At 49.9% G+C, this 18,011-nt stretch overlaps 2 protein-coding genes across 3 annotated transcripts in view; one reads left to right on the plus strand and one right to left on the minus strand.

Moving 5' to 3' along the window:
* The window catches only part of Pml (promyelocytic leukemia), a 30,426-nt gene extending 23,673 nt beyond the window's left edge, over positions 1–6,753 (minus strand). The window contains exons 1-2 of the mRNA XM_032910226.1: positions 6,682–6,753; positions 4,448–4,911 (exon numbers count right to left, since the gene is read on the minus strand). Coding sequence (XP_032766117.1) covers positions 4,448–4,911; positions 6,682–6,738 — 521 coding nt within the window. The 5' untranslated portion in view covers positions 6,739–6,753. The remainder of the gene's footprint in view (positions 1–4,447; positions 4,912–6,681) is intronic.
* Positions 6,754–9,812: 3,059 nt separating this feature from the next.
* Positions 9,813–17,615, plus strand: Stoml1 (stomatin like 1). 2 transcript variants are annotated; one of them, XM_032910399.1, is made up of 7 exons: positions 9,813–10,024; positions 11,386–11,492; positions 13,096–13,245; positions 13,478–13,681; positions 15,386–15,578; positions 15,970–16,185; positions 16,717–17,615. In XM_032910399.1, exons 1-7 carry the CDS (start codon positions 9,892–9,894, stop codon positions 16,908–16,910), a joined length of 1,197 nt encoding a protein of 398 aa, XP_032766290.1. In that variant the 5' UTR covers positions 9,813–9,891; the 3' UTR covers positions 16,911–17,615. The 2 variants fall into 2 exon arrangements, with proteins under 2 accessions (XP_032766290.1, XP_032766291.1); XM_032910400.1 differs by lacking the exon at positions 13,096–13,245.
* The last annotated feature ends 396 nt before the right edge of the window (positions 17,616–18,011 follow it).

Consider the following 18,011-nt stretch of genomic DNA (forward strand, 5'->3'; position numbering starts at 1 on the left):
CGCTCGGCAATAACCGTTTCAGTGCTCAAAGTAAACTGTTGCCTCCCTAATTGATTGCTCAGCGGCAGCACAGACAGAGAGATAGACACGGTTCCAGTTAGTTTCACTTTATGATTCAACATTGATTACTAACTCATAAACTTAATTAGCATTAGTCTCACTGTTAACCACTCTTCTGCACTGGCCAAGGTCTCATGCCCCATCTCTGTTGAGCAGCCAAATCCAATGCCACTGCTAGAGAGGAGAGAGCAGGACCCCTAGGGACTTACACCCTAACCCTGATCTTGCCTTGAGTTATTTTAAAATTCTTACTTCTTCTCTGAAACATCACAAGGTCCAGATGTGCAGGGGAATCTTTTTTATACACATAGCAACCTACCAAATGGACCATGGCTATTACTGGATATGAAACAAGTCTCTTGGGTAAGTGCATATAAAAATCAAGAAAGGCGTCATTTCCCATCTTTTCTGTTATGCTGCCCAGCTGCTAGCAGCAGTCTCTCTCCTGCCACGTGGTGGTGCTCCCCCCGGCCAGAAATCAATCTAGTAACATCACTGAGCCCCGAGAAGATGCAGCACACTAAAAGTTGCACAGGGTGTGGGTGGGTGGGGACATAGGGTGGGGACAGGCAGGGTTGGGAAGGAAGTGGTTGCTAGGCATCCAGGGGCCAAAACTCAGGTAGATTCTCAGAGGCAGATTCAGGCCAGGCAAGGGAGTCTCCAAGTTTGTACCTCTGACACCTGGCTTGCCCCACTACAGTCCCAATGCTAAGCAGAACCATCAGCATGTCCCCCTTCAACAGTGGCCGACCCTTCCAGGTTCTGTCATGGCTTTACTGCTGTATGTCATTGGTTCCTGCCTGGAGCTGCCAATCACCTCAGCTTCTCATCTTGAAGATTCTCCTCTGGGTTTCCCATCACACCACATTTCTTTTTTTAAGATTTTTTTTTTTAATTTATGTTACATGTACACTGTCAATCTCTTCATGCATACCAGAAGAGGGCATCACGTGGTTGTGAGCCACCATGTGGTTGCTGGGAATTGAACTCAGGACCTCTGGAAGAGCAATCAGCGCTCTTAACCGCTGAGCTATCTCTCCAGCCCCTCACCACACTTTTTAAATTTGATTAACAAGTCTTTAATTTTCTCCATACGGCTATAGTATCTGCCCATAGACTTTGATGGCCCTGAATGAATTCCCTTACCCCAATCCACCACTCTTTAGGCTCTGATATCCAGACACAGGGAGCCCTAGATCCCTAACACTCAGGGGTGGAAGGCCCCTCAGTTGAGCCTCCAGGTCCTTTGGGCTCTGACAGTGTGAGACCCAGTTGTGTCCCATCCCCTTCTCCCCTCTCCCAGCCCACAGCCCTCAATTTGCTAAGGGACTTCCTTTTCCCTTCAGATCTTACACTTTCGTTTCTGAATATAGCCAACACATGGTAATATGTCCTGTCAAAATCTTTGTGAACAGGAGTAAAATAGAGATAAGAATGCAGCCAAGTGAATAAATATTGGCCTTGGAGCTGCCTATGTCACCCACTTGAGACAAAGAATCAGAGAGCAGAGGACCGAGCCATGAGTTGAGGCAGTGAGTTTCCAACAGTGTAGTCCATTGTCTCACTAACACTCCACAGCGACTCAATGAGAAGACATGAGTGTGCATGAAAACAAGGCACTCGATGAACAGGCTGAATGTTCTAGAAAGCATGGAATAAAATCATTAACTTCACTGGGCATGGTGGCTCACGCCTTTATTTCCAGCACTCTGGAGGCAGAGGCAGGCGAATCAAGAGTTCAAGGCCAGCCTGAATAGTCTAAAGCCAGTTCCAGGTCAGCCAGAACCACACAAAGAAACAGTCTCTAAAAACCATGCAAGGAAAAAAAAATCATAACTTCTTGCAAACCCAGCTCGCCTTTCCTGTCCTAGGATAGCATACTTTGTAAGGCTTGCAGACTCTCTAGAGCTCTGCCTTGCTCACAAGCCTTCTTCCTTTTGGCCTTTCTCTTCCCTTCCACGGGGCACTGCTACTTTGCATCAGTATGACACCCTCTTAGAAGTGTCTCCCTGTCTGTCCAGGCTGAGCACGTGGCTTTCTGCAATCTAGGCTGATGTGCCTTTCTTCCTTCTTCCTTCTGCCCACACACTATCAGTGTCCTGAGCAGGTGACAGTGTCAAGGGACCATAACAAAAGAGGCAGTGTAATCAGAGTCACTGTGAAAACACAGCTGGGTGGTTAGTAAGACAGGCTCCCCCACTTTGTCACTCCTCTGTGACCTTAGCTGTTCCCTGATGATCCACCACAGGTTCCCAAGAGGGCAGGGCTGGATCTGTTTGTCCTCACACTGCAACACTTAACAGTGAACACGGCTCACTACAGGCGTCACATGATGGTGGGCTGAAACAAGTCATACCACAGGTGTGGTGATCAAATGCCAAGAACCTGAACACAGACCCTAACCCCAGACTAAAGCCAGCTCTTGCACTGCTCCCCAGGAAGAGCTATATGCCAGCTCAATGACAAAGGCCAGGGTGGTTTATTTTGGCTTGTGGCCGGAGGCAAATTGTGGGCTATTTATGACACTGAAGTTGGTGAAAAAAAATAACAAAGTTTTCCATAACCACCAGTCTGAAAAAAAAAAAACCGAAAAACCTCAAGATGGTGAAAGAAACAATAGACAAAATTGTCCCCTGGCCTCTACATATATGAGTACACACATGCACTTGTATATGAACTATATACACACGCACACACATTTGTACACATACACATGCACACACACATACACAATTTATATTGAACCTGTACAGACTTTTTCATTATTCCCAAATATTACAGTATAAAAACTATTTACACAGTATTTATATTTTTTAGCATCATTATAAGTAAGTTTTTTAAAGGCTGGGTCTCACTATGGAGCACTGGCTCCCTGGAACTTGCTCTGTAGACTAGAGTGTCCTCAAGCTACAAAGATCTGCCTGCCTCTACCACTCCCATGCTGGGATTAAAGGCATCCTGACTTACAAGTAAACTTGATGTGGCTTAGAGTTTGTAGGAAGAAGGCAAGCACTTCTCTGTGGTGGTATTTTGAAGTAGGGATCAATCATCCCTTCTATTATGAAGGGGGACTGCATTATCACACTCAAAGAAATGAAAGATTTCAAATTAAAGAGACTATTATAAGGCAGACAGGAAAACCTAATGCAAAAACCCATACAAACTACATTAGAAACTGATTATACTTATTGTTACAGAGAGTAGCCAAATTAAAATATTTCAAAATGAAACCCAGCCAGGAACAAAATTAATAATAGATCATGATTCAGCTGAGTTTTTCCTCATAAGAACCAAAATCTAGTTCAAAGAAAAGACATAGATTTAATTCATCACACTACAAGACCAAAGATCATATAAGAGATTATTTTTAACACAGGCATGAGCTCTTTTTTGGACTGATTAAAAGTCATACACACTCTAAGAGAGAGATGGACACATTTGATCCTCTAAAACTAAAGCGTAATTTACAGAGGGCCCTGTAAGAACTCCTCAAAGGAAAAGAAAAGTGGGATTCAAACACAATTCACAAAAGACAGGAAACACAAGGGACCATAAAGAGAGAGGAGCTATTTGATCGCAACAGTGCCCAGGAAAGGCAAATTAAGCAGCAGAACGTGCTGCAGAGGAATGGGGGTGGGGGCAGGACTCCTTGTGTGAATCTGACAGGAAGCAAGCTCCTAGAGTGCAGAGGTTAAGGAGTGTCCCCAAAGAGGAAACATTCTCTGTTCCCATTCACTCCTCAAAAACTAGACCCTATGCAAGCAATCTACTTCTGAGTGGCCAAAAGTTTATTTATCATACACTACCTTATTGGCTAAACGGTTGGAAACTAGCCCTGATAAGGTTACCCGACCTGCATTTTATTCACAAAGAAACTTAAAAGAAGCATTCCAAATTAGCAACTGCAGCCGCCCTCTGGATGGAGGGAAAGTGTTGGAAACTAAGCAGATGGGAACAGAATGGAGATGGCACGTTCTTTTATTCAGTATAAATTTTGTTTGTGGGCCATATAAATAGATTCCCTATATAAATAGAAAAAGTGAACTTCTTTGCTCTTTGCATGTAGTCATTTTCAGATAGCACTCCCTGAGGCTGTAGTTTCAACTTTTCAAACACTATTTAAACACTATTTAACCTGCCCCTATCCAGCTTACTGAGATTCCTGGGGCCTCCTAAGGAAAAGTCTACTCTTAAGACATCTAAAGTTCGGTGGTGACAAATACTAAAATGTACTGTTTTTACACATCACTTGCAGTGGCACTCTGAACATTTTTCCCCCAACAGGGGCATTAGAAACGCCTACGAGCCAGCGGACCTCATTTTGAGTGACAGTTCCCTGAAGCTCCCACCCCACCCACCACCCCCAGCTCCAGGATAATCCACTTACTTAGTCTGCGTAGGAGTGCGGTGGTTGGTATTGGAGCAGAAGATGTTGGACTTGCGAGTACTGTCGAGGAATTCGCGCACTGAATTGTCGCGGAGCTCGGCCAGGGGCCGGGCCTCGTGCTTGAGGTACCACTGGTGTGCATCAAAGCACTTGCCACACATGAGCTGTTCACACTCGAAACACCAGAAGTCAGCCAACTCTTTGCAGCGAGTGCACGCAGCCTGCGCATCCACAATCTGCCGGAACACCGCCAGGCGCCGCTGCAGGCTCTCGAAGAACACGTTATCCAGGGCCTCCGCGTTAGCATTGGCCGACCCCGGTGCCTGGCAGATCGGGCATTGCAGGCCGGGCGCCTCCAGGCATCCGGAGCACAGCGTGTGCAGGCAAGGCAGCAGTTTGGGGCACTTGGCTTGGGTCTGGCAGCCCGGGCAGCGCAGAAACTGAAATTCCTCCTTTATGGCTTGCTGGTGAACCAAGGAGAGAGAAGTGAGGCCTACAGAAAGCCCCAAAGTCCTGTCCCCTCCACTGGCCACCCATTCCTTCAGCTGGAGGCTGGAGTAGGTAGGACCTCACATTCCATTCCTGGGAGTCACTGGATCATGTCCTGGCTTATCGGCAGCCCAGTTCCTCATTTACTCAGGCCTTGCAGCTCTCGCCACACAATTTACTGGACTCCCATCTACTTATCCTCAGACTCACTAGTAGACACTGAGATACAAGACTGGATACATCTTTGCCTTTAAAGGACTCGAGTCTGGAAAAGTACCAACTTCATATAAAGCGCTTAACACAGTTGGCGGGATAGTCCTCAAAAAGTTAGACTTAAACCAACATATAACCAGAACTTCTACTTTTCATATATACTCAAAAGAACTGGGAAAAACATCCAAGAATATAATTATATACTAATGTGCCTAGCTAGCAACACCACCACAAAAGTCACAGTGACCCAAGTGTCCATTAGCAAAGGAATATGTGAACAGTGAACAAATGTAACGAAATACTATTCAACCTTCAAAAGGAATGAAATTTTTGATACATTCAACAACCTGGATGAACCTTGAAGACACTGTGTTAAATGAAATATGCCTGCTATACAATGAGAAATACTGTGTAATTCCAGTAATACAAAACAGTAAGACTAGTTAGTTCATAGATAGAAAAGGTAGAGCTGGTGTGTAAATGGTCCAAAGTTCTCAGTACAGTACCGGGCACATGAGAAGTACCCGTTAATGTTAACTAGTATTTTTAACCCTCAGTTATACAACGCTAATATAAAAAGTTACGGCAATGTGGCCTTATTTGTGCTTTTGTCAAGAGAAAAAGGAATGAAGAATAGCGGGATGGGGGTAGTTCCTTCAGGGGAGGTTGAGGCAATACTTCTGGGAGGACCATGAGCTAGGCTTCCTTAGGAAAAGACGCATGACCTTGGGGATGCATACATTAATCCCAGAGCTCAGAAAGCAGAGACAGGTGGTCTCTAGGAGTTTGAGGCCGACCTGGTTTACACAGTGAGCTCCAGCCAGGCCAAGACTACAAAGTGAGACCCTGTGTTCAAAACGATAAAACAAAATAAAAATCCCTGAACACCTCATACACATAAAATAAATGTATGGAGAGAGAGAGAGAGGGAGGGAGGGAGGGAGGGAGGGAGGGAGGGAGAGAGAGAGAGAGAGAAAAGGCTCTGCATGGATCATGTTGGTCTTAGCAGGCACTTTGATCTGGACCAGGTTTTGTTTGTTCTGTTTTGTTTTGAAACAGGTCTTGCTGTGATGCCCTCGGCAGTCTTGAACTCTCTTTGTAGACTAGGCTGGCCTGTAACCTGTCATCCTCCTCCAACTCCCACATCCCAAGTTCTATTGCTCCTGGGATGTGCGACCACAGCTGAGAAACTGGAAGTGTTTGTGTGTGGGTCGGGGTAGGGTGCTAGAGTTCTGCCATGCCTGGGACATGCCTTTAGCTCCAGGCCATGGCAGAGATAGGAGATAAAGGGCAAGGCTTCAGGGAGTAGGAGTTGCAACCCAACTGTCCCCAGGGCTTCTGTAACTCATCCTGTTCCTATTTTATTCTATGCTATAAGTTCTATCCATGCCCAGTCAGAGAGTTCAGGACCCTGGTGTCTCTTTAGGACACTAACTCACTTTTCTATAATGACCTTCTCTGTTCTCAACTTCCCCACCAAAGTAAACGAATAAAAAACCCTAACATCCCCTCATCTCCTAATTCAGTAGTACCTCCGCGGGGCTTTGGCTGTGTTCATGGTCTTCGGAGGGTTCCTCTGGGGGAGGCATGGTGGGCGTGGGGATCAGGGCAGGATCCAGTTGCTAACAGAGAGATCCAGAGGGTGCAGGCGCCTTCTGCGTAGAGCCTGGTTCAGTTTCGATTTCTGGATTGGGTCTGTGAGGGCGGGAAATGCGTCCCAGACTTGAGCCAGAAAAGTGAGCTGCGGGGAGGTGCCGCGGAGGGCCCGCCTCCCGAGAGGAAGTGAGACAGGACTGGGCGGGTCTAGGGGCCGAGAGGCTCGTCCTGTAGTCTCCCTTCTAAAGTTAAGAGAAAGACTGCGAAGTTATGGAACAAACTCAGGTAGAGCCAGAAAGGTTAACCAAACAAGCACGTAAACAAGCCCGGCAGGCTGGCACGGCTCTGTAGCAGAATGATCGCGAGCTTGACTGCTCTACGAGTAACGATCCTATCACGCACTCAGCATGCACACTAGGAGAGATGCAGAGCTGACTGCCTAACAGAGAGGCGTTTATTTCCCGGACTGGGAGCTATTCAACTCACCTCAGTTCTGTGTCTTTCTAGTTAAAAGCCAGGTAGAGAAATAAACCCCCTCTTTGAGAGAGCCCCCAAGTGACCCTAAATGGAGACGTCGACCCAGTGTTGGGATGGGTTTGCCTGGAAAGGCATCCCTCAGCTGAGAATGAAGCATGAGATAGAAAATCACCAGGGATTCAGGGTTGCACGGACACTCTAAAGAGAGCCACGCACCTGGAAAGGAGTGGCGGTCTGAAACAGGAGAGCCAGTTTGAGAAGTAGTCAGGACCAGTTTCAGACTTGAGATGGGGCTCCTGCGATGATGTCAGAGAAGATGAGATTAATCATAAAATGAGAGATGAACCAGTTCTATATATGATCAGAGAGTTGGTGAAGGGTTTGCTACAACGTGTCAGCTGTGTCTCTCGGATGACCTTGAGGCAGGTGGCCTATGAAAAGTGGCTGTGGGAGGCAGCCAGACCTGAGTCAGTGGAAGGACAGTGGTGACAGAACAGGATGATGTGACGAATAGGTCTGGTGAATGTGCTCTGTATGGAGGTAGAGAAGTCAGGGAGGAGCTGGCCAGCAGCAGTGAAAAGAACAAGAAGATAGAAAGTTAGCTTTTTAGCCAATGAAAAGCAATTCAGAACCCAGTGAGTGAGGAAAGCACACAACTGCAGACACTCTCATTGGTCAGTGCCTTTGGCTTCTGACATCAGTCTGTTCCCACCCACTTTTCTGGCCCCTGTGTGCATCCACCCTACTCTCTGTTCTAACTGATTAGAAGGGATGGTGAAACTTAAGAGTTGGGACGAGTTGGGTGCTAAAGGGAAACCCAGCATCCTGGAGACTATGAAAGGCCTTGAAAGTATGCCATACCTCCAAGCTGACCAGTATTCCTTGGCCTTTAAAATTAGGCCATCAAACTAAGATCAGCCAAATGTTCTGGGCAGTTGTTCAGTCATATTATGTACAAATATTTGTGGTTTTTCCCTTCAATTTTTTATTATGCGATGTGATATCTATTAAGAGAATATCAGTGATTATCATATTGAAGATTGAGATACTAAAAGAATGTCCCTCAAGAGACATTGCCACCTATTCTAAATTTATAATACATTTGCAGTTGTATGAGGAATAGCTGTATCGTGTTAGGTGTAATTACAACATGGTTAAAAACATAATGTGCTTGCAATTTTACGTCGGATAGTTATATTATGTTTAGGCATTATTATGACCTGCTCATTGTTTTCACTTGGAAATTAATAAGAAGATATGATTTGTATAAGTTGACAAGGGGTGGACTTGTGATAACTACTTTGGATTGTCAACTTGACTACATCTGAAATTAACTAAAACTCCACTCCTGATACCAACTCGTCTTAGGGTGTGTGTTGCTGTGACAAAACGCCATGACCAAAAAGCCAGTTGGGGAGGAAAGGGTTTATTTTGCTTACACTTCCACATTGTAATGCATCAATTAGGGAAACCAGGTCAGGAACTCAAATAGGGCAGGAACCTGGAGGCAGGAGCTGATGCAGAGGCCATGGAGTATGCTGCTTACTGGCTTGCTCCCTGTGCTTGCTCAGCTTACTTTCTTATAGAACCCAGGACCAGCAGCCCAGGGTTGGCCCTGCCCACAATGGGCTGGGCCCTCCAGCATCAATCATTCATTGAGAAAATGCTCTTCGGGCTTGCCTACAGCACAACCTTATAGAGACATTTTCTCAATTGGAGTTCCTTCCTTTCAGATGACTCTAGCCTGTGTCAAGTTGTCATAAAATTAGCCAGCATAGCAGTCATAGGTAGAGGGACTTAGAAATGGGCTATGGCATGGATCTGGGGAGGCAAGACTGGGAAAGATTCATCCTTTCCTCGATTTGTAAGATAGCCTTCTGTCAGCCTCCCAGCAACCTATTGGAGTACGCTTTCTACCTTCATTTGTGCTTTCTAAAGCCACAGAGAGACAAAGTTGCCTCAAGTGCCTGGATCAAGGAGTCTGATGTAATGCCGTGATAGCCCTCCTGTCTTATAACTCTGTGCTGTACCCACCACCATCGCCACTGCCACCAACACTATCCACTGCCATGTTTCCTGAGGTGTCTGCATGTGAAATTTTTCTTTTATACCAAAGTTCAGGCCTTCTGAGTTCAACTTGTCCACAGTGACTTGGATCTACCATCATTAAGCAAACAAAGACAGGAGTCTGTATGACAGGCTCTGTTTTCTTGGCTGTGGGGGGTGGGGGGGGCGGAGACCAATTTGCTGACCAAACCAGAAGAAAGCCTAACTCTGGATAAGCACATCCCTCAATGTGTTGAGTTTGGAGGACTGGTTTGAGGCCAAAAACATTACCCTGATTCTGGAGAAAACGCTCCTGCAATGCATCTTTAAAGCCAAACTTACTTGTTTCCTTCAGGAAGGAAGTGGTCAGGACGCCTCAAGATGCTTTAGTTCAGAACCAAGGCCACATCCCCCAAACTGTGCTCCGGCCATCGGTCCTCCCAGCGCAGGGGGTGCTGTGGGGCGGCGGGCATGGATCCCGCCTGATTCCTGATCCTACGCAGCCACTGTTGTGGTGGTGCGAGTGAAGCCGGAAGCAGTGGGGACGAGGAGGGGCGGAGCTGCCACGGGCTGGGCAGGGCAGGCTCCCAGTGGAAGCTCTGGGCGTGTCCCAGTTAGAAGTCATGCTTGGCAGGTCGGGCTACCGGGCACTGCCCTTAGGGGATTTTGATCGTTTCCAGCAATCGAGCTTCGGCTTTCTGGGTTCGCAGAAGGGTTGCTTGTCCCCAGAGCCCGGCGGCGTGGGGCCGGGGGCCGGTGAGTGGCTGCCCAGCACTGCGGACAGAGGGACTAGTCAGTACCTCCCAGGCCTGTACTCTACCTCTAGAAGGAAGGAGAGTGAAGGGAATAGGCTATGAAAAGGGAGGCATACAAGGCGTCAGGATGCTGCTACTGGTTTGTCTTCCCTAGGGCCACCAGCTGCGGCTTTGGAAGCCGAGCAATCTTATCTTCCCAAACCTTAACCCACCACGTTACTATTTCCAGGATAGCCCATCATGCTTAGAAAGAAAACAGAGCCCTAGGCAGAGAAAGCCACAACCCACAAGGCATCTGTACAAAAATGGAAAGAGTCACCCTAGGGTAGCAGCACAGGGAGCAGGATTCTCTTGTGTCCTGGTGAAGATGCACAGAACAGAACGCCAGGCCTGCAAGCTGCCCGGCTTGTTTGCTTTCTCTCTCCAAAGCCTCTTGTGGCTCCTTCGGCTCACACTTCTCAGCCTGACATTGGAGTATTAGGGTCCTCTGTGGTTCTCCGGTATTGGCAGTGTGTTGGAAGCTTTGGTATTGCTGAATGAATTCCCCGCCCCCCGCCCCCATTCTGCCCTCTGCTCTTAAGACTGCCTCTGACTAAGAGGTCAGGAGTTGGTTTAAGACTTAGAATGCCCTGCAGGTAGGGGCTTCTTGAAGGATAGAACAGACAGCTCTTGTTGCCTTCCTGTACTGGGCTGGGGAGGAGAGAGCAGATAGCAAGCTCACCCTCAGATTCTGGGCCTGTTTACTCAACACCCATTCTGGATTCTCAGTTCTTCGGGCGTCAGAATCCTTGGCTTTAGCCTCATCTTCCCAGCCTCCAAACGGCTTGAATTGAAACACACATTTAAAAAATATTTAAAGGATATTTCATATTTTCAGGATATTACAGTGGGAATAAAGGTCAAACTAGAAAGGGACACTTTAGTCCCACTCTGTTACTGACAATTAGTTTTATCCTTGTTAGCTGAGGCGTTTTCTCTGTAAGGACCCCTTGAAAGCACACTTACGGGGCTGCTGGTGGAATGTGTTAACACCAGCACTGTCCGTTCCACCCAGCATGAGTGTTCTGTCCCGTGTTTTGGAGGGCGGTACACACTAGACAAGGGGTTGTCGACTCGTGCTATGTCCAGCAAAGAGAAATTTCATGGACCGTTTTCTCAGATTCTGTGCCGCTTCTTAGGAGAGGAAAATCTTGGCTGCACAGGTTCGTTATGGTGGAGGCCCCTAACTAGCTATAGGGAGCCTCTGAAGCAGATCACAGGCGAAAGGTACACACGGCCACTGTACTCTGGGACACTGTACTCGAAGTTGTCCTGCCAGGCCCATCTGGTGTTCTATGGTCGCTTCCCCTCTTTTGTCCTCAGATGCGCCCGAGAGCTGGCCTTCCTGTCTCTGCCATGGCCTCATCAGCTTCCTGGGGTTCTTGCTGCTGCTGCTCACCTTTCCCATTTCTGGCTGGTTTGCTCTGAAGGTAAGTAAGGCTGGCTGGATGCTGTGGGGGAGCTGGGAGGCACAGTGAACGCATCGATGAATAGATTCCCCATATTCGGCCCCTTGCCTCTAAATACTGTCACACCTCTATGAAATAGGCAAGTCGAGGGTTGCTCATTTTGTAATGAATGGCTCGTCCTGGCCGTCAACTTGCCTGTGAAGAGGGAACCTCACCCGAGGGACTGCCTTCGTCCTGTGGCCACATCTTTGGAGGCGTTTCGATTGCTTGACTAGTGTAGGAGGGCCCAGCCCCCTGTGGTGCAGTCCCTGGACAGTTGAGCCTGAGCCACTGGGCACTAATCATCCTTCCCCTGTGGTCTCTGCTTTCACTTCTGTGGCCCCCCTCAGTTTCCTGCTTGAGTTCCTGCCTTAGTTTCTTCCCTCAGTGATAGTCTGTAACCCAGATGCCAAATAAACTCTTTTCTCCCTGAGTTTCTTTTGATCACGGTGATTCTCACAGTAACAGGAAAAAACTAAGGCAGTTCCCATCCTCCAGATGAGTAAACTGAAGCCCAGACTGAACCTTTAGGCAGGAAAGAGCAGAAATGTTTCCTGAGTCCTGGAATCTGGACACATACACTTCCTTTGCAAAATCATCCTCCCTTCGATTCAGGACCACTTGAAAGAAAAGCACCCAGCATACCCAGCATGCACCGTATAGTGAAACTCGGGTCTCCTTTTGCATTCGGGTTGGTGCTTGTGGGTGAGGATGGGGAGACAGATATAGTTGAGCAACACACCTGAAAGCCCCAGGGTAGGCGACGCCCAGGCAGGCCTTCCCCTCTGCATGGCCCTAGGCCGTGAAGTCCCTAGAAAACCTCCATGTTTGTGGGTCTAGAAGAGAGCACTGAGGTGAACCCAGATCCTACTTCTATGGTACCACTGAAGCAAATGTCCTGTAACCACGGGTGTGTGGCCTGGCCTCTGGCCTTTAGTTCTCAATTTAGACTTAACTATTTTTATCAAAGGGATCCAGGGATCTGAAGGTGGTGAAGCCATTTGCTCAGGGCATTTGTTAGAGCAGCCCAGCCTTTTCCTCGACTAATCCAAAAGCAAACCGTTCCCTGGAATGAGTCATGACTAGCGTCGGGCCCCGGAGGTGAAGTTTCTCTGGTCAAGTCAGTACTTGTGGTGACTGAGACATGGCCCGTCACTGAGCTCTGTCTTCAGATCATGCCCCTTTCACTGACGGGCTGTGAAATTGCTGAGTCCGTCTCTCAGCCCAGTGTCTCTTGTCTAAGCACAGCTAAGTGCGCTAGTGTTCTTGTCGCTGTGACAGAGTCGAGAGGGCGGGCTTGGTTTGGCTCTCAGCCTCACAAGTGTGTCAGCCTTTGGTTGCTTGACCCAGTGTGTTTGACCGGAGCATCAGAGTGGTGAGGGTAAACCACCGGAAGTCCCTCACCTCATGGCAGAGGAACAGGAAAATGGGAAGTGGCCCAGGTTGACTTCTGGCCTACACTATACACAACGAAAGGCATTTGACTGGCTGGGTGAAGTGTGGGGGGCAGAGAGGGACCTAGCAAATGACATTGGCCAGCCGAGGCCAGCCACTTCCAAACCCTTTGCTTTGCCATCATGGACAGATTGTGCCCACCTACGAGAGGATGATTGTGTTTCGACTGGGCCGGATCCGTAACCCCCAGGGGCCTGGCATGGTTCTTCTCCTGCCCTTCATTGACTCCTTCCAGAGGGTGGATCTGAGGACCCGAGCCTTCAATGTCCCTCCTTGCAAGGTCAGAGGCTTCTCAGCGGCCCCGCATAAAAGGAATGAGGCCTGTGCATGGTGAACTGTGGGCAGACCGGGGCTTTGACCTCTCCCTAACTCTACCTTCTTGGAGATAACATTTTGCGTTTGAGGGGCTGGCTACCAGGCTGGTGGGCCAAGCTGAGTAGTCTCAGTGGGTACGACCCCGCAGTGGCCTCCAGCCCTTTTAATGTGTTCTCTCTCCTGGTCTTCTGAAACAGCTGGCCTCTAAGGATGGGGCTGTGCTGTCTGTGGGAGCTGATGTCCAGTTCCGCATCTGGGACCCAGTGCTATCCGTGATGGCTGTGAAGGACCTGAATGCAGCCACTCGCATGACAGCCCACAACGCCATGACCAAGGCCCTTCTCAGAAGGCCACTGCAGGAGATCCAGATGGAGAAGCTCAAGATCGGTGACCAGCTCCTGGTAGGTGGCTTTCTCACAGGGTGGGGCCCAGGGTCTGGCAGCAAGGCCTGGCTTCCTCTGCCAGGTCACTTTGAATGAGGACCAGATTACGCTGGGCCATGACTCACTACATCTCAATGCCACAACCACCTGAAAAGAAGCCAGGCGAGACTCCAAGCTGAGGAATGGAAGGCGGCCCAGGCTATGCACATTTGAGCATGTGCGTGGCCTGAGGAGAAAGGCTCTAGCGTGAACTCTGGGCCACTGCCCCTGACTGCTTTGTTGTACCCTTCCCTTCACTGCCATTGTGATCACGATCACGGCCTGGGGCCTTGAGCCCTCCAGGTTTCTGTTCTGGTGGGTGGCAGGAACAGAGCCCTCTGCATACAGATAAGTGTACATCCCCCATGTCCCTTTCCCCTCCCACACACTCCCTAGCTGCCACTTCCCCTCTTCTTCCCCAGTTACGTTCTGACCAACAGCTTTTCAGCCCCCCACTGCTCCCTTGCAGCCTCCCCAGCCCTTGCTCTTCCCGACTACCTTGACTCTTCAAGGTCAGAGGAGACGCCAGGCAGAGTGTCCATATCCTCTGCACCTCTGTTTAACTGTGCTTCCTGCCTCCCCCTGGAGTCTCTTCCCTGTGCTGGCTCTGCCCTGTCTGGTCCACCTCTCTCCCAGGGAGCCTCTTTACCTCCTCACTCAAGCTCTCACCCCTTGTCCCCTAACTTCCAGAAGGTTCTGTCCCTCCCCCTCCAGACAGATGAGGTAGCTCTGCCTGTCACCACACTGACCCCCCGTCTGGTGTGAGCTGTGGGTGTTTCTCAGCCCTTACTTTGTCTAGCGGCGACATTCTACTTTAGATCTCTCTGCTTCCTCCTACCCCCAACCCTGCTTTGTCTTCTGCCCTCCAGTGTCCAGATTTCTGTCATCAGCCTTCTCATTTTTGACACTCCCCTGCCTCGGGAGAGTTCACTCCAGGGCACTCAGCGATTCTGATGCTTGTGTACCCTGCTCCCCTTTCCTTTCCTTTGAAAACCTAGTAAATCATCTTTACTAAACCAATAGTTATAACATAGCTGTTTCCCTCCCTGTCCACCCCATGCGTCCTCTCCAGGTGGATGCCACCATCATGACCCTGGGGACCCAAGCCAGAAGCCCGTCTTCCTCCACCCCTGTGCCATCCATACCCATGACACCGCCCGTTCTCTTCTCCTGTGACTTTTTCAAGAGTTTCCAAGGCTCACCTCACCCCTTTGCCCTCTGCCCAGCCCCTCTCATTTCTTGCCTGCAGTGTGAAACCATTCCTCCACTCCGGCCTCCTCCTACACAGTGACTACACAGCAGCCAGGAGGGTCTGTCTCCCAAAAGGGAGTCTGTTTGGTTGGTCACTTCCGTGTCTCTATGCTCCCCTCTGCGGTCTTAGAACAAGCCCAGCTGAGCAGAAAGAGGCTACCCAGAACCCTCAGTTCTCACCAGTACCCCAATCCATACGTGAGAACCTAAGGAGAACTTTCTAGAGCCTACTGACTGGGGTTTGCTGAGAAGGTCCCATCTCCTTCCACTTAGAGTTTCCACCTCCCTCCCCCGCCCTGCACTTGCCTAGCCAAATGGTTGGGGCTTCTCGCTGAATTCCATGTTCATGAGTGGCTATAGTGAGCTGTCCAGGGAAGATGTTCACGGGGGGCCTTATCCAATGATTCTCCCCTTTTCCCTCACTGCCCTCAGCTGGAGATCAATGACGTGACCAGAGCATGGGGACTGGAGGTAGACCGTGTCGAGCTGGCCGTAGAGGCTGTGCTGCAGCCACCGCAGGATAGCCTAGCTGTGCCCAGCCTGGACAGCACCCTCCAACAGCTGGCCCTCCACTTGCTAGGGGGAAGTATGACCTCAGTAGGACGTGTTCCGTCCCCAGGGCCAGGTAAGGAGTGTGGCAGCTCTTTCCTTCTAGTCCCTTTGGCTTACCTGATATAACCTATCCCATTTGTAGAGCTGACCAGAGTGAGCGCACAGAGAAGAGCCCAAGGATGCAAGTTTGTAGAGGCCCTAGGTAGCCTCTGTGAGGAGAAGCCTCAGTCCTGCAAGGGTAGCTGGAAGGAGGGCTGTGTGCTCCAGGTCAGAGTAGCTCAAACGCATGGGTTTGGGCTGTTTGCTGGGAATCAAGAGGCAGCTTCTTAGGAGAGGAGGCAATTCCACAGAGGATTAAGGGCTGCAAGAAGAAACTTCACAAAGGGCTGGCATGCTCCTGACCTTTGGCAGAGCACTGACCTGTCCTCTGTCACCCTCCCCAACCCTGTTGGCCTCCTGTGTAGACACGTTGGAAATGATAAACGAAGTGGAACCACCTGCCTCTCGTGCTGGGGCTGGGACTGAGCCCAGCCCGAAGCAGCCTGTGGCCGAGGGGCTCCTCACTGCCCTGCAACCCTTCCTGTCAGAGTCACTGGTCAGCCAGGTTGGGGCCTGCTACCAGTTCAACGTCCTCTTGCCCAGTGGCACCCAGAGTATCTACTTCCTGGACCTTACTACAGGTGTGTCTGTCCTCTCTGCCTTTCCCGTCCCTTTCCACTCCGGTTGCTTGTGCCCTTCCCCCATGGTCTATTAGAGACTGTTCACCTGCTCCTGACAGCTGTTTGGACCCATAATAAACCCATAATGACAACCTGGGCTCTGGTCTCCCTGGGATCAGCAGGACAGTTCAGTTTGATCACCGGGAGCCCTCATATACAGCCCATCACATGCTGGGCTCTGCCCTTGAGCACTCTACCTACTTGTCACTGTGAACCTCTTTGTCATTCGTAAATTTGCAAACTGAAGCAACAAGTGGTCACAGTCAGTGAGATTTAAAGCCACTGTATTAGAACCTGGCCCACCTCTACTCTGTGTGTGTGTGTGTGTGTGTGTGTGTGTGTGTGTGTGTGTGTGTGTGTGTGTAAGCCCACATTCCCAGCTCTAGAGTTTGAACTAACCAGCGCTTGCCACTGTTAGTGGGATGTGCTACCCTCCCCGCCCCACACAGCATCCTCCTCCCTCCTACTGATCCTAATGCTGCCTCCCAACAGGACAAGGCAGAGTGGGGCATGGAGTTCCTGATGGCATCCCTGACGTGGTGGTGGAGATGGCTGAGGCGGACCTACAGGCCTTGTTGTGCAAGGAACTTCGGCCCTTGGGGGCCTACATGAGCGGGCGACTGAAGGTGAAGGGTGACCTGGCGGTGGTCATGAAGTTGGAGGCTGTCCTCAAGGCCTTGAAGTAGCACTGTTAGCTGTCCATCCATCACCGAGCCCTGAACCTGGTGCCAAGCCAGAGAAGCCTCTTAGAATAGGAGATGTTGGTTTGGGCCATGGAAAACTGAGACCTGAAGATGTTTCGGGCCCAATGAGGAGAAGCCGGGAGGCTGGGAGACATCTGTGGCTGGTCACAGCTGAGTCAGGTGTCCCACACCTTAACCTGTGGTAGTTCTCTGGACAGGCCTTTGCTCAATCAATCCCCAACAAATGCTTAGTCCTGAGTTGCTACACAGAGCGAAGACAGAGAGCCTGCCCCGCCCCGCCCAGCTGATAACCTGACTGGAGAGACAAGAAGCCTGACAGAAGCAGCCTGAATGGCAGCCACGGGAAGGATCAAAGCACATGGATTATGACTCTGACATCCAGAGAGACCAGAGGGAAGGGAAGGTGAGGGAGGGCAGCCCCCAAGAAGAGGTTACTGCAGTGGATCCAGGTGGCCCCGTCTTCCTATTGGCGAGCCAGAACAGGCTGGGTGGGGAGGGCATGGGATAGAACAGTTTGCTTTTCCTGTGGGTCTGCTCCTGAAGACACTGGGCCTCATCCACCAGCTCCATCCTGCATGTTTGAGGAGCTGGCCTCAGGGCAGCATGTGGGAGAGCCCTGCTGTTCTGTGTGTGTTTACTAGAGGCTTGGAGTCTCCAACAAATAAATGTGGCATTTACAGTGTGGAATGGAGAAGTGCAGCTGGCTGTGGGGTATGGTGGGCCAGGGAGGGTCTGCTAGGTCCTGTGCCCAGCCAAGGGCCAACACTAGAGGCTGACACAGGCCCTCAGAGAATGTGAAGCTCTTCCTCCGGGGTGTCTTACAGCCTTGGAAGTCAGGGTGATGTAGCTGTGGGTTGCTCTATGTTTCTTTTTATAGTGGGGGAACAGATTTCCCAGAGAAGTAGGGCATGACTACAAATACAGACTTACCGAAGAGCAAGGTGAGGGGCTCTTAACCTGTTCAAGAGAGGAATCGGAGGTACTGAGGGCAGCCCCCTTGCTGTCTCTCGGATGCTGTTGCCTCCCTGGGTGAGGAGAAAGATGCAGCTGGAGGCCGGACGCTGGGCTCAGCTGGCTTCTGTC

Source organism: Rattus rattus, chromosome 8, assembly GCF_011064425.1.
Source record: "Rattus rattus isolate New Zealand chromosome 8, Rrattus_CSIRO_v1, whole genome shotgun sequence".
Taxonomy (NCBI): Eukaryota; Metazoa; Chordata; class Mammalia; order Rodentia; family Muridae; genus Rattus; species Rattus rattus.